The sequence below is a fragment of the Manduca sexta genome, chromosome 25, assembly GCF_014839805.1.
Source record: "Manduca sexta isolate Smith_Timp_Sample1 chromosome 25, JHU_Msex_v1.0, whole genome shotgun sequence".
Taxonomy (NCBI): Eukaryota; Metazoa; Arthropoda; class Insecta; order Lepidoptera; family Sphingidae; genus Manduca; species Manduca sexta.
In genome coordinates, this window is record NC_051139.1 from 6,464,672 (window position 1) to 6,481,060 (window position 16,389).

The 16,389-nt window shown below is 36.9% G+C and overlaps 1 protein-coding gene and 2 non-coding genes across 3 annotated transcripts in view; 2 read left to right on the forward strand and 1 right to left on the reverse strand.

The window, feature by feature from the left end:
• The window catches only part of LOC115441269 (tyrosine-protein kinase Drl), a 39,552-nt gene extending 28,375 nt beyond the window's left edge, over positions 1-11,177 (forward strand). Inside the window, exons 2-6 of the mRNA XM_030165998.2 lie at positions 4,863-4,990; positions 7,664-8,350; positions 8,445-8,758; positions 8,942-9,238; positions 9,424-11,177. Of these exons, the coding sequence (XP_030021858.1) occupies positions 4,863-4,990; positions 7,664-8,350; positions 8,445-8,758; positions 8,942-9,238; positions 9,424-9,535 (1,538 nt within the window). The 3' untranslated portion in view covers positions 9,536-11,177. The remainder of the gene's footprint in view (positions 1-4,862; positions 4,991-7,663; positions 8,351-8,444; positions 8,759-8,941; positions 9,239-9,423) is intronic.
• Positions 11,178-11,919: 742 nt separating this feature from the next.
• Trnat-agu lies at positions 11,920-11,993 on the reverse strand. The gene has a single exon. It is a non-coding gene; the product is annotated as a tRNA-Thr (tRNA).
• A 644-nt stretch (positions 11,994-12,637) lies between these two features.
• Positions 12,638-12,719, forward strand: Trnas-aga. Its single transcript has one exon. It is a non-coding gene; the product is annotated as a tRNA-Ser (tRNA).
• The last annotated feature ends 3,670 nt before the right edge of the window (positions 12,720-16,389 follow it).

The window sequence follows — 16,389 nt, forward strand, 5'->3', positions numbered from 1 at the left end:
AATAAAATATCCGAATTATTTAATAAGATTCGCGGGTCATCCCTACCCGTCGTCTCTATTTCCAACGACACCTTCACTTTGTTTTATTTTCTTGCACGTCGCATTCGCATTATGCTTCTGTTTTGTACCCTAAAATCCATGGAGCCTCAAAAGGGGAACTTTCTATACGAATTTTTCAGCTTCCATTGTGTTCCTTTCTATTTTATTCACAACAAATGGAGTTTTTGTGTGAATGTAATGAAGTCTTTATGCTGAGGTGCGAATGTTGAATGCGTCAATAGAGAATCGCACGATCTACGAGATATTCTTTTTACAAGAGATTCTTTAGTTATTGAAATTTTAAATCGACGTGACGTGAATCACTTGTGTAGATTTTTTAATAATAATATCGGCCCTGTACTGTCCCACTGCTGGACATGGGCCTCCTGTACTACTGAGAGTGAGAGCGATTAGGCCTTAGTTCACCACGCTGGCCTAGTGCGGATTTGTAGACTTCAAACACCCTCAAAATCCAAAGAGAACTTTTCAGATATGCAGGTTTCCTCACGATGTTTTCCTTCACCGTTAAAGCAAGCGATAATTCACAAAGAATACACACATAATTTTAGAAAAGTCAGAGGTGTGTGTCCTTGGGTTGTGAAACTGCGGACATTCATCTCGGCAGTCCGTTCCACACCTAACTAGGCTGTCGCCATTAAAAGATAGAAGAAAAGTTTTTGAATGGTTAATATTTGTAGTGCTTTTGATATACGGTTTTAAACTTTCCGTTATTTGCAACGCAATTGCTTCTTTTATTTGCAACTAAATATATTTTTTTACCCAATACGACTTGAAATATTTAACATAGGACTTCTCCACTTAGGCCAAAATAGAAATTCGTATAATATAAATCACCGAGCGGCTCGTTTAAAGAGCGATAACGCACGGCACCGTTACTTTCTCAAGGAATTAGGTTTGAGCAGAAAAAATCCCAAAGACGTCGGGTGTCTGTTATCTCTAGTTATTTGTCGTATCAAGTGGTTTCTTTTTTTTATCGCCGCCGCTTCAAAGACGCCGCTCGACACACGGTAGCATAACCAGTATCCGTTTACCTGTGTTTATTAATTTGGGCGCAATTGTACATTCGTCTTAATTTATTGCGGATACGAGTGACACATAAAGGGTATGTGTAAATGTGTTTTAATTATTTTGTAGAATAATAGACGTTATTGCTTAGTTTAAAATATTTTACCAATGTAATTGAACTTGTAAAAAAACCTTTTAGCACGTCATCACTTTTTTTAAAGACTGTAATGCAAGGATAGGTCTGGTTATTTCGATTAAACACATTTAATGGTAAACTATTTCATATTACGATAAAATAAGCAAATTTCTCATATTCATATGCCATGTATAACCACAATTATCATACATAAACCTTTATCCAACTACAGTAGCTTCCACATAACGAGTACCATACTCTTAACTATGTACGATCATAAATATCCGCACGCGCAATCTCAACGACAAATCGCGACTCTGCAGGCGGCCTATGCAAATGATAGCGTGCTGTATTGTGGCTCGTTAGCGTTTAATAGTCCTTATCTCTGCGCCGAATAAACAAATACACATTAAAACCGGTTAAAATTATTAATTTAATCACATACCGGTCATTTGCATGAGAATTAGATGGTGCATGGCGACGCGTGTGTGAAATTAAATTTTATAATTGATTTCTATTTTGAGTCGTCATAAATTTAGTTGTTTTGGCGATGAAGGAATTAAACGTTAATGCATATTGCAGATATCTTGGGATGAGTCGTTGGATGTTAATTTTGTGCCAAGGATATTATAAATGTGTCCGGTAATCTGAGGTTTGCAGTCCAGCTTTCTGATGTGTGCTAAATAAATAAAAACCCTTTATAAGCACAATGTTGTTTCAACCGTTAAAAATTTACACAAAAACCATTTAAATTTGTAATGTGTTTAAACATCACGAGATTTCTGACTCATTCCGAGTTGCCAAGGGCCAGAGTAAATACATTTTGTTTTACAGTGCGGTTCTTTGTCGTAATAATTATCATTTCCTTGGCCCGTAAGCGAGAGAGGTGTTTTAATGAACGCTAAAACGTTTCTAATCTGATAATAATTTCTAAGATTATCGTCTTTAAGAAATTCGGTTTTTAGGTATGGATGTGATTTTTTTTTCATTTCTCGAGTGGGATTTTTTATGATTGTTTTGGCAGCTGATTTTTGTATTGAGTAAAATTCTCCCGTTTTTTTCTTAATTAGGATAGCTGATCATGTATATTATGAATTTAATTAAAATAATATCAAGCAATCTTCTAAAGGAAATCGTCAGTCATTCGCTTTATTTCTGAACCTTTTAAAAATAATTTGATTTGAGTTAAAAGGCCCCCCATAAAATAATAATAAAAAGATATGACTAATTTCGCAAGGATAATTTTTATAATCTTCACAGAAGTTGGAATTTAAAAATACCCTATAGAAATTCAACAGTGTTCTAAAAATAGGGCTATGCATTATCAAAAACGCTACATTTAAAATTGGAAACATGTTTGGATAGTTTGACGATATTTTACGATAATAGTGTTAATAACATCGTTGTTACCGGGGCAGTTAACGAGGAGTTCGCTTCCATTTTTATGAAGAACCGGTCATAATACAAACTTGTTTATGATATAAAAAATGTCCTGTGTTACGCATGCACGTGGAATATCGTTGTCTCGAGGTGAATTCCTGAGAAAACGCAGATGTGCAATTTTTTTTTATTTATCTTTGACAATCTCTTTTTTAGTCTGGCTAAGGTGTTAAGTATTCGGATACACGTACGAAGAACTTTGTTTTTAAATTTATTTATCGTAAATTGATGATTGTTGTTAATTGTTATAAACAGTGAACATTGTACGTTATGTATCTTACTTTAAAATTTATTTAAAATTAAAATATAAAGAACCGTGATAAAATCAGAAGACTAGGTTTATTTCGATGTCTGACATTCGCGTAAACATAAGAAATCATTCAAATATAATTTAAGTATTTCCATAAAACACTATTATTCTTCATGTAAAATAAATGTTGTCTATATAAAGCAAATAGTTGTTTTATATATAATATTTATTACCAAATAATGAGTCGAGATTACTTATCTTATTTATATGAAAATAGTAGCCATCAATCGGCATAAAAACGTTATGTTAATACAATAATAATCGACTAATTAAATGATTCCAATGCTACGCTATTAATTGGAAACTAAATAATGATGTACAGCCAATTTACTTTTATAGATCAATAAACCGAACCAATCTAAAATTAGACGTGTTTTTTTAACAAGGTACGATATTTGTTTACGAAGTTGGTTTAATCGATACATTTAAAGGTAATGTATGATCAAATGATATTTGTGACGCCACAGGAGTCTTATGTTTGACGCTATTACGTTATTTTCTTGTATTCAAAACATATTTCCTCTATAAATAAACACGACAGACTAGTTATATTTGCATAAAGTATGTTATTAAGGGTCAATATCCTACGCTGTTCATTAATATTCAGATAATAAAAGATAATTTCACTATTTATTATAAAGTGGCGCTTGCTCGCGGCTGTGTTCTATCCGTTTTATTAAATTTCTGAGACTGTTTTAATACGCTGACTGCCTCGGTGGCGTAGTTGTACTGCATGCGCGGTACGACTGCAGTCTGAGGTCCTGGGTTCGAATCGCGGGTCGGGCAGTGACATTTAGGTTTTTCTGCTCAGTATCAAGCTCGGAGTCTCGAATTTGTGTCAGTTATGGCGATAGACTCGCCCCCTATCACATCATGGGACGGAACACACTTGGCGAAAAGTGGGTGCATTGGTTGCGCCTCTGGGATAAATGCCCCTTCGGGGATAAATGCGTGATGTTATGTATGTATGTTTTAATATGAAAAGGAGGAAATTAAATAGTATAACATAACCGTCTTTTAAATTTTGTGTAACGTGCTTAAGTGGCAACATAACTAAAAATAGGACTTAAATAGAATTGCTGCTCTATCATAGAGCCTCGATGAGTGCCAGAGCTTACGATATATCGTTAACTGTAATAGAAAAAGCACCATTATGTAGTAACATTAGTTAATAGGTCTGACTAACAAAAAACGATCACTAATAAGGTTTTCTTTATCGCGAACCGAAAAAGTAAGTACATACATTTTTTAGTCGTTTTTTTTTTCTAAACATGTTTCCCATGATTCGTGGACAGGTGGCGTGGCGTCGTATTGCGGCATCTTTGTGTGGCGCTCTTTGATCTCGCCGCCACATTGTGCGCGTGCGCATACAACTTTTGGTCCAGTTCTTGCCCTTTTTGTGTTATTGATGCTCGTTGAATTGATTTGAATGTGTGTTGCTCAATAGTTCGGTACTTGTACGTGTAATTCGGGTATTTTTGTCAATTTAACACGACTGTATTGTGTTTCAGAGCCAAAATTCATCTTCATTGTTGAATGGTTCGAACGAACATGTTTTGTTCTCATTCCGTTTTATATGGTGGTTTCTGGTGTTTTTTTTTATATTTTTTTGAATACGGTTTTTAGGTAACGATGTTTAAAAGGTTAATTTATGTCACAAAAATACATATGTAGTTAGAGACAAATAACTTAGAGCTAGAACCAGGAAAAATAATTGCTACATCGTAAAAATCTGTTATATAGGATACCTTGCATTCAACCATCCACTACTTCGTGTATTTAGAAACATGTCTTTATTTTGAGCATTTTAATTAATTATTCATAGTTAATACATTGCTATAATATTATTAAAAGCGCCATCTGTTGACGGTATACTGAATTTATATTAATGTGTTTTTTCTTTGCCGGCAGGTCTAACAGCTGAGCTGTTCTACGTGCGCGATGGCCAGATCAATTTCTACGCTCTCAACTTCGTGGTGCCAGTGCCGGCCACCATCAACGAACTGCATTTCACCTGGCAGAGTCTCACCAGGAAACCGGTAAGATATTTCATACAACGTGCATTATATTTGGCCAGAAGTGTACATCATGATACATTATATTATAAGGATATATGATTTGCAGTATGAGTTCGCTTCTGCCTATAGAGGGATGGTTCTGATTGATTATCCGGCTTTAGGACCCAACGTTGACGCCTTACTACCACTTTCATAAGGAATAATTAGGTCTATAATTTATAACGTATTATTTCTTCCAATACATATTCTCAAATTGGCTACTGAATTTTGGAACATATACTATGGTATGCGAACACGATAGAAGCTGGCTAATGCCAGCTCACTACTCGCATTGTTTAATAAAACTCATTAGATATAATGACGTTAAAATTCCGTAGCAGTACATTAAACACGTCCGGCGAAAAGGTAGATTCAGTACTTACCGAGAGTTGGATAGATTTTATGACAAAATTACAAAATAAACTTGATAAGTACCTAAAACACAACGTAAAAACGTAATGTAATATTAATAGTCGGTCGGAGCATAAATTGGCGACTGCGTATCAGTCTATGTAACTCTACACTTCTACTTGGTAGTCTTTTTAATGGTGTTTATTTGCCCCGTGGGTGGTCGTGACTGGCTCCCTGGCTTCATGTACTTATATCTTTACCTCAGTTGCGAGCTAGTTATTCAAATCGTATGAAAACACGTCCGATCAAACGGAACACACGCCTTTATCGCATCGATGTGATGAGACAATCGCATTATTATGGCAGTGCCGATCATGAGCGGAATGCAAAACCCGTCATTGAATATGTATGGCACACCATCGAACGGAGTTCACATGGCTTATCCTTAATTGGCGAGTTGTTTTTCGCTCCGGGAAAGTTTTATCTAATTTTTTTCCATTTCTCGGACGGCGCTCGTGCAAAAACGGACGTAAATTAACTTGGAAAGGCAAGTTTATTTTTCCGAGTTACTAGACAGGCCGAGGATTCCGTTCGCACTCGGCCTCGCAAACAAGCCATTCTTATGGAAATTATCAGTCTGAGTTTATATAAGTTCGCACTCCAATAAAAACATCATTAAGTTCTAGTAATCCCGCGGTTGCGGGTTTAATCCGGCAGTGGCGGACTGATTGATTGTCGCGCTTACTGGCACATTCTGTTCATCTCGAAGCCTCGTTTGTAACTAATTCAAATTAGAGCGCCTCTCATGCAAATGTTACAGTGCGCGGATCACGATACACTCATCCATTTATTTACATGGCATCCTGCATGCTGCATTGCTAACCAAATATTATGTGCATTTATTTATCTGCAACGGCAGACACAAAGAAACAAGCCTCCTTACATTTGGACTATATCAGAACGGAGAACCGATGACGCGGGTATCCATTTTGCAATGTTCGAGCAATAAAACTGGCCGCGATATATTCAGCAAACATGTTCACTCTTCTTGTCAATAAAACATCTGCTTTTATGGTACTCATTTATTTGTGATGTGAGCATTTTATTTATACTTATGAAAATATAACGAGTTTAGTGTTTTTATGTTTTAAGACCGCTGTATTCTTATAAGGATGGATTCTTCTTTTGTTAGCGGCAGTAAATTCTTAGAATCCCCATTAGTTATTTAGATTGTGTTCGATCCGTGACATAAAGTAACTCGTTTAGAATCACAACACTACATTGGTATTGCTTGTTTTACGCAGAATTCTGTTTCTACGATTTCTAAATCATTGACTTGTATTATTTAAAATTTATCGTCGTAGATAAGTACACATAAGAGCTTGCAATCGCAGATCGTGACCGTGTCTTGGCGTTTATAAAAAGCGGTCGGCCGAAGATTTCGCTTCGGTAGTGATTACGCGTTCGTGCCCTTATCAGCATCTGCGCGGGCTTTGTGTCGGCCGCTATCAGATCGGCGAGCTCTTTCCGCTCTCACCCCGCACCCTGCACTCTCACAGCGCCCTCGCAGCGCCACCGCGTTATTTGCACAGCGGCGCCTTTACTAGTCGAGGCAAATATTTGGGAACCGGTTAACTAGCGCCGATGAGCGATCGCGCCACTATTGTCTGTTCTCACCGACTAGTCGTAATATTTAATTAGCGGCTTCGCTGTCGCACCTACGCTTTTTACGGGCTCCGTTGCCTCCGTAATGCGTGTCTGATGAGCCGGACAAAGAGCCCGCGGCGAATTGTGTTTGTTTTATCTTACAACCGCCGCCGCCGAGTGATTAGTCCAATTATAATGAGCGCGTCATCATAATATTTAAATAGTTTCATCATAAAGCATAATGTAAACGACGAGGACAAGTTTCATAACACGTTCGACGTGTCGAGTCCAAACATCTGCACGACATACGGCCGCGAGCGTGTGATAATATTCACATAATAGTCATAATATAAAGTACCTAGAATTGTCCTGGCATGTCGCATATGCAAATGACTCGTGTAAAGACGGCACCTACGAGATAAGACACGTCCGTCAATGGAGCACTCGTGCTTTTATTGTAGGTCAAAGTCGACATTTGATCCGCCCGCTACGACATTTACTGCACCGTTTAGGGTCTGCTCGCATGTCGTCCGTCAATTGCGAGTGCTGTTACAGTTACATCGTGATGAGAGAGTACCGTTAGGAATGTATCATGTTCACTTAGTTGTAAAAAATCGTTCACCGCGGTGATTCATGCAATGTTTCGTTTTGTTGCAGTTGCCTTACACACTACGCGTAGAGGTGGTGTCGAACAAAGAGGTGATGAACCCACCCACGTTCAACATATCGAGCGAGGGATACGTGCCGACCGAACCGCAAACTTGGCGAGTTGATTTGCCATGTACGCGCACCGCCGCCGCTGAAGCAGACGTTACTATATCGCTAAATGTGTCGACCGGTTCTTCGTCCACTACGCTGCATTTCCGTAGACGGAAAATATGTCTAAAGGAAGCTCCACGGCCAGCCGTCCGAGTGGACAGCGTCCCGCATGCGTCAACATCAGCAGATATATTTTATGCGGGCGCGGGTTGTGCTGGCGGTGCCTTGTTGATTGCTGCAGTCGCCGCCGCGGCGTGTAGAGCGCGGGCGAGGAAGCTTCGGCGAGCGAGAAGCGATGAACAAGACGCGCATGCCTTCTTACCAGACTCGTCTTGCAAGTCCGCCGCCAGCTACACTAGCTACCGTCGACCTACATCCTTGCCCGCTGCGGCCGCCGAAGAACGCGCCAGAGATCTCCAGCAAAGAATTGCAGAGTTGACGATACAGCGATGCCGCGTGAGATTGCGTTCTGTGGCTATGGAGGGGACGTTCGGTCGTGTATACAGAGGTACATACGCCGACGAAGATGGAAGAGAGCAAGAAGTTCTCGTGAAAACTGTAGCTGAACATGCATCTCAAGTACAGGTACATATCAGACAAACCCATGGAGGAAATACTATATGCATATACATATTTTTTATATGTGTACTGGGGTACTAATTGTAATCTTTTGTCATAGGTTTCCTTACTGCTTCAAGAAGGTTGTATGTTGTATGGACTCCATCATGAGCGGGTGTTATCAGTCCTCGGTGTAAGCATTGAGGATCAGACGGCGCCGTTCTTGTTGTACCCGTGGGGCGCGGGCTGGAGGAACCTGAAGCAGTTCTTGCTGGCGTGTCGAGGGGTGACGGTGGGTGGTGCCGCCGCGGGGGCCCCACCACCACCTCTGACCACGCAGCATGTGGTGCGAATGGCAATGCACGCGCTAGATGGCTTGGCGTACCTGCACACACAACACGTACTACATAAAGATATTGCTGCTAGGAATTGCATGTAAGTTTCAAAATCGATTAACAATACAACTTCTAAAATGAGTGAACTTAGCACATTAGTTTAGTTGAAGCTTACGTTAGTTAATTTAGCAATCAATATACAGACTTTCTATACAAATGAAATTGAACTGTTTTGCAGGCGAACTTTAAAGATGTCTTTGATTAACAAAACCTTCTTTCACAGAGTGGACGAAAACCTACGAGTCATGATCGCAGACAATGCGTTATCCAGAGATCTATTTCCTGCGGACTACCACTGTTTAGGGGATAACGAGAACAGGCCCATTAAATGGCTGGCCTTGGAGGCGTTGTCCAAGAGGCAGTTCAGTCCAGCAGCCGACGTATGGGCGTTAGGAGTCCTGCTGTGGGAGCTGACGACCCTGGCGCACCAGCCGTACGCGGAGGTGGATCCGTTCGAAGTCGCCGCGTACCTCAGAGATGGTTACCGGTTACAGCAACCGGCGAACTGTCCGGACGAATTGTAAGTAATTATTTTCAGATGATAGTTCATACACTGTTTTCTTGATTATTGTTTGCGTTATATAAAACTGTCTTAATAAGTTGCTTTTAACGAAAATTAATTGGTATTCAATTTCGTTCCTTTAATACAAGCAATACGTTATTGTATTTTAATAGTTCTATATTAAAGAGTTTTCTTCTCTCAAGGTTCGCTGTGATGGCCTACTGCTGGGCTATGTCGCCCGATGACCGGCCGACGCTGCCCCAACTGCAAATCTTCCTGAGGGACTTCCACACGCAACTAACGAGATTCGTATAAACCATTCCTTAGTTAAAAGACAATCCAAAGACGACAATAAGTGGTAATAAAGTCAACTTAATATAGTGAGATTATTTCGGACGCAATAGAGGCCTTAAGTGTCAGTGGAGTGATCGCACAAGTGAATGATTTACAAGAGACTGATTTTTTTATTTCGTATTTTGTAAATATTTTTATTTACGTTGTTTTACGTGGTTATCGCGCATTTTAAATGTTAATGATTTTATTTTTCTGGTTGTAATTGTACATTTATGTCTTAATAATTGATTAGGTCGTAATTGGAATTTATATAAAGCATACAGATGTCATCTATACGACTTAAAAATCACAAGCTGTTTGCAAAAATATACAAAATGCTGCACAACAATAAAACGCATTTTGTTCCATTTTGCAAACAACTATGATATTTAAACTACCAGAGAGGTTCCACTTAACATTTATCTTTATAGTTAGTATGAAAATATAAAACATCTGTCTATTAATCTGGTGTAACGAGTATGATTTACGAGCCTACAATTGCCAACTAACTAATTTATTGCACAATTGTTGCCAGAACAATAATACCACGTACACATTATACAAGATCATCTGCATTTTTGTGTATATCTATCTCTTTCATAACACATGTGAAAGTAGAATCAGATATATGTCACTCACTTGAGTTTACATGTCACTTAATTATCGACATGTATTTGAAGTCAGTGCAACTGAATGCGAACTTTTACCATTAAAAATGCGCGATAATCAGTTTGTATTTATCTTGACAACCTCATTACTGCCATATTAGACTAAACGATTTGTAAATATTGATAGTATATAAAATATATTGTGACTGTATAATACGTATATTGAACGTGCCTCAGATTTTATTAAAAGTTTATATGTTATAGATGTTTAGAGAATAGTTGGGTAAGACTGGAGTAGCAACAAGTTTACTGTACTTTCAAACACAACACAATTTTGTAATCTTTACATTTTTGAAATTTTTGAATGTCTTAAAGGCTCGTACTAGTTTGGACTGAACGGACATAGAAAAACACATATTCGTTTTAGTTTTGTTTGATATTTTCCTCACAGGTAGCCTAAACAAAAATATTTACTTTTACAGAAAAATGTAGTTTAAATGTGGACGAGCCTTTACTGACAATTGATAGTCATTTATAAGTAGTGTGCCAAAAACCTGTTCAATGTCAGTTTTACTTTAAAAGAGCATTTATTAGTTTGATTTAATTTTAATTCCGACTAAATTCAGTCAGGAAATATATACATTTGATTTGATTCGAGTAACAATTAAATATTGATTAATAAATTTGCTATTTGTTATTATAACATTTCCGATGATAAATAACATGTTGATTATTAATTTATTCCAACGTATAAGTCATTAATTAAATTAATTGATTAGTATATCTGATTAATTAATAGTAATAAATTGAATTTCAATCCGCATAGTAGCAATGCATATTGTTTTAATAACTAGATACATTTGTATTCGCAGTTCATTCGCTTGTTGGGTGAAGTAGATAATGTCAATATAACAAGTGGCACGAGTTATTTGGAGCAACAATAATTTAATCAATGTTTGTACATGTGTAAATATTGTATGACACGAAATGTGAATATAAGAGTGATTAATATTCGATACTTGTGTTTCATTTCCTTATTTACTTGTTTGTCTTAGAAGTTTGATACAGAATATTTCTAACATGAAATAAGCATATTACACTGTTTATAACTTAGTGTCTAATGTAGAAACATAGCCGACAATATGCTTCGTACATCCGTTGGAACACCTGTGAAAGCGGACATATGGGGCGAAATAGTGAAGTTACGACCAACCTCATTAAGTAAAAAAAAGATCCGATATAGATAATAATATAAGTAAATATGAATATATGAAGGTTTGTACCATAAGCCCCCTATCACATCATGGGACGGTACACACTTGGCGAAAAGTGGGTGCCCTGGTTGCGCCTCTGCATACCCCTCCGGGGATAAATGCGTGATGTATGTGGGTACTATAAGAATATACTATATTTTAATTTAATACACATTCTAAAAAAAATAATTAAGTATTCAGTGAATCAAACCATTTTTGAATGAGAGAGCCTTACATCGTGTAAATCAAGACACGACTTATCGCAATATGACAATGGCACTAAAAAGCAATATACCTTATAGATACTTTACCTAATTTTCGTTCTGATCTAGAACAAACAGCATTTTAAGGCTCATTTTAATTATTAATGTCATAATAATAAGGACTTGTTTCGAGGTACAGGAACTATTACTTATGCCAATAATTATCACAGGTAGTCACTATGTAATTTATAAGAAGTTGCAAAATTAAAAAACATAAAATGCATAGAAAAATCTACGAAGAAAGGCCCCGGCGAGATTCGAACTCGCGATCTCCTGTTTACTAGACAGGCGCTTTAACCAACTAAGCCACGGCGCCTCCATTAAACCTTACAAAATTAGTAATCAAGTGAATAAGAACACACGTCATATTAATAGTACAAAATAAAACACTATTTATATCAATATTACAATATTGATGTAAGGCAATGACGTTTTACAAATAAAAACATCTTAGTATGTAGGTAAAATACTTTTTCTTAGTTACGTTCTTACAATATAGATGTTTATAGAGAAATAAAATACTTAGGTAAAACCTTGATAGATGATAGTTTTTATAGAATTAAGTATTTACCTTAAGTTATCTAAGTGCACCATAATATTATGTGTAATATAATAATAAAGAATAGGTATGATGTAAGTATGTAGTAGTTATAGCCTGACCAGGTAATAAAAAACCTCGGTATGCATATTGTGGTAAATATAGAATTAATTTCTTGACAACGTTAATTTTGAACAAGCAAAAGTTGCGCAACCGAAGGATGTTTTTTATTTTAAATATATATTATTATTAGTTTTAGGGCAGCATACTTATAGAAATAAATAAATATAGTATAACAATAACCTTCAGGGACGTTTGTAATATTTGAATAGCTAAGTCCGGTTTTGATAATGGCAGTATAGTATTATGTATAATTATTTCTTTTTGTAATCTAATCAGTAATTTCGACTGGCTAACCGTAAGCAGTCGTGGCCGAGCGGTTAAGGCGTCTGACTAGAAATCAGATTCCCTCTGGGAGCGTAGGTTCGAATCCTACCGACTGCGAATCTTTTTGCTAATTTATTTTCATTATAATTTTTTTTTAATTTCACCGTTATTAAATCCGATCTAATATACTAAATGGATGTTGTAATATTCCTCGTTTATGGTTTTCTAGGGTTGGTAAAAGCAGGGAGTGGGGGCCCATGGGATGACACCCGCGAAATGTAGACCCCGCGTTCCATATTGAAAAATGCATCGCGGTTGCCTCACTTTCGATTAATTAGGGTTAAATTAGCGGTCGAATTAATGCGCGCGGGGCCATTAAACGTACATTTTATTTGTACTGCCGTCGAGTAGGGATATGAATGTGGTACGGAAATTCCTGTTATTTATTAGCGGATGTTGTGTTTTGTAATAAAAATTGGAGTAACAGACCGTTGGATTATTTATTTTGTTGTTTTTCGAACGTATGGTTATTTATAGCTACCGGGGCCGTCTCGATTCTATTGCAGCGGGAAAGTAAATATATTTTCTCTAAGTTTCATTGCTTGAAGGAATTATTGTGTATCGATGTGCAATGGCTATTGGCCATTAGTAATAAAGGTAAGATTGATTTTAGTCGTTATGACGTGCAAAAATGCTAACGTCTATGACAACATTCTTTTTTTTTTTTAATATCGACGGGTAATACACTTAAGCGATATTTTTGGAAAAATTGCGATTTGTTTAAAAAAAACAGAGAAAAATGTGCTAATTCTAAATGTGTATAAAATTCAAAATCGCGAAATGCACATTTTTGCTTTTGTAATCAAACAATCATTAGTCAACATCTTAAGGCTTGTACCTATTATTGTAATATGGATTTGTATTCACGATAGTTGTGCTATTATTGGAACCATTTCCAGCATAAAGCCATGTTTGTACGTAATCCAATATCTTGAAAGTCGACTTTCTCTAAACCAGATCACGTGGAGACAGTCGCACGACTCTTAGATAAACTTAAACAACGGTTGAAAGGCTAAGTGACTTAAGCTTTTTTTACGAAAAATTTTAACTACGTCAAAAAAACTGCCTCGGTGGCGTAGTTGTACTGCATGCGCGGTACGACAACGCTCTGAGGTCCTGGGTTCGAATCCTGGGTCGGGCAAAGTGATATTTGGGGTTTTCTGCTCAGTATCAACTCGGAGTCTGAAATTTGTGCCCGATATGGCGATAGGCTCGCCCCCTATCACATCATGGGACGGAACACACTTGGCGAAAAGTGGGTACCTTAGTTGCGCCTCTGCGTACCCCTTCGGGGATAAATGCGTGATGGTGTGTGTGTGTGTGTGTGTGTTAAAAAAACAAATAAAAGTGCTGATTATAAATATGTATTACACTTAGAGTCGCAAAAAATGTCGCTGAAGTCAATTAGCCATTTTACCGTCGATAAAGTAAGCAACCAGAATTGTAACATTAGGGCAATGGAGGTTAGTTTGTAAAAGTGCGGCCATGTTAACCTGAATTTGATTTGGACGTTAGATGGTCAGTGGAATAGTTTTTACTGTTATCACAAAAGTGAGATTTGTAAATTGTGTTGTTTCTTCTGATTTCATGTGGGAATGGCGTACTTTTAATATTAATAGTCAATATTGCTTAGTGTTATTGTAGTAAGCAACTTCAGAAGTTAGGTTAGGTTAGGTTGTATAGATACTTTAATCACAGTCTTTGTTTCTTTTCTCCCCAAATTAAATTCAGTAGCAAAAACGTTAAACACAACAAAATATAACTTATGCCTATATTTCCGAAAGGGTGGACAGATTAATAATTTCAAAAATTATTAAAGTATTTTTAATAAAACTTATAAATACGCAAACTTGCTTCGTGTATTCTTCCCAAGGGCAATGTCCGCATCAACGAAGCTCGCATAAAATATATTTACAAACATAATGAAAACTCGATTTATCATGACAATAATTCATGAGCTTCCCAATAACACTTACAGAAGAAATATTTCTTCCCCGTAACAGACCATTATTTTTCTGACAATGCACGATAATCGCGTGACTACGACTTTATAGAGTGGGTTGCCTGGTTGAGGGAATTTTGTAAATTTCTCTGGAAATATTTCAGATTTTTCTTTTATTTTGCACATTATCGAATATTAGGGGCTGTGAGATTTTATTTAAAACTGCTACAGAATTGTCGTCTATCTTACATAAGTTGAAAAATATACCTTACATTTTATATATATAGTATTTAATTGATCTGATGAAAATCTTGCCAACGAGATGGCCATTTTTGGAAATTGCAAGATAAATCTTTTAAATAATATTTTGATTTTTTTTTAAATAGAATGTAACGTCAGTTTTTTCATAAATTATTTACTGACGTTCTTATTTCGAATTATTTTACAATTTAATTTTGCGCGGAGATTTTTTTTTGTTTTTATACGAGCATGCAAAATTCAGTCGACACAATTTCGCTGGTCTATTGGAACCGGGAATACTCAGACTGATCCCGGAACGCGATTCACGTACGGTTGTCGCTATCTGGGCGGATAAAATGTTTATCCTATACCAGCAAAAACAGAGTTAATTTCCCCGATATTTTAGCCACATAATCTGGTAACCCAATATAAGGGTATGGTTGTGGTAATGAAACTTTAGTTATGGGCCCGTTCAATGGGGGAAGTAATTACAGATCGGCTGCTTTGTACTGAGATAGGGCATGTGCGGGGGTTGTTGTGGCAGCCGAGCCATTCGATTGGTATTTAACAACATTATATGGTGTTACGATGCGAATTTTTGGAGTGTTTGCTGGTACGGAATTTAATTGATTTTCTGGTTTAATTATAATTATTCTATGAATTTTGGAGAATTCAATTTTTATCATCCCCTTTTTTTGTTTGCATAAGATTTCCTGAAGGGAAGAGCTTCGTTTGCAATTATTTCCAATAAAGAACAACATCTGCTTCAAGACAACTAATTTATTTGTAAAATTAGTAATAATTAATTTTTTTACTCGAAAGTGAAGATTTTTTTATAATCATTGACAAAAAAGAAAAATAGACTATGCTTTTAATTTGTGTGTGTTTTACCAAAATCTATATACTATTATATAAAGCTGAAGAGTTTGTTTGTTTGTTTGTTTGTTTGAACGCGCTAATCTCAGGAACTACCGGTCCAAACTGAAAAATTCTTTTTGCGTTGGATAGCCCTTTGTTCGTGGAGTGCTATAGGCTATATATCATCACGCTATACCCAATAGGAGCGGAGCAGTAATGGCCAATCTCAGGAAATACCGGTCCAAACTGAAAAATTCTTTTTGCGTTGGATAGCCATTTGTTCGTGGAGTGCTATAGGCTATATATCATCACGCTATACCGAATAGGAGCGGAGCAGTAATGGCTAATCTCAGGAAATACCGGTCCAAACTGAAAAATTCTTTTTGCGTTGGATAGCCCTTTGTTCGTGGAGTACTATAAGCTATATATATATCATCACGCTATACCCATTAGGAGCAGAGCAGTAAAAGCTAATCTCAGGAACTACCGGTCCAAATTGAAAAAATATTTTTGCGTTGGATAGCCCTTTGTTTGTGGAGTGGTCTTAGTTATATATCATCACGCTATGACCAATAGGAGCGGAGCAGTAATGAAACATGTTGCAAAAACGGGGACAATTTATTAGTTTTGAGAGCGTCCGTTGCGTGCGCTGCGTAAACGGTTAAAGTTATGCAACAATGATGTATG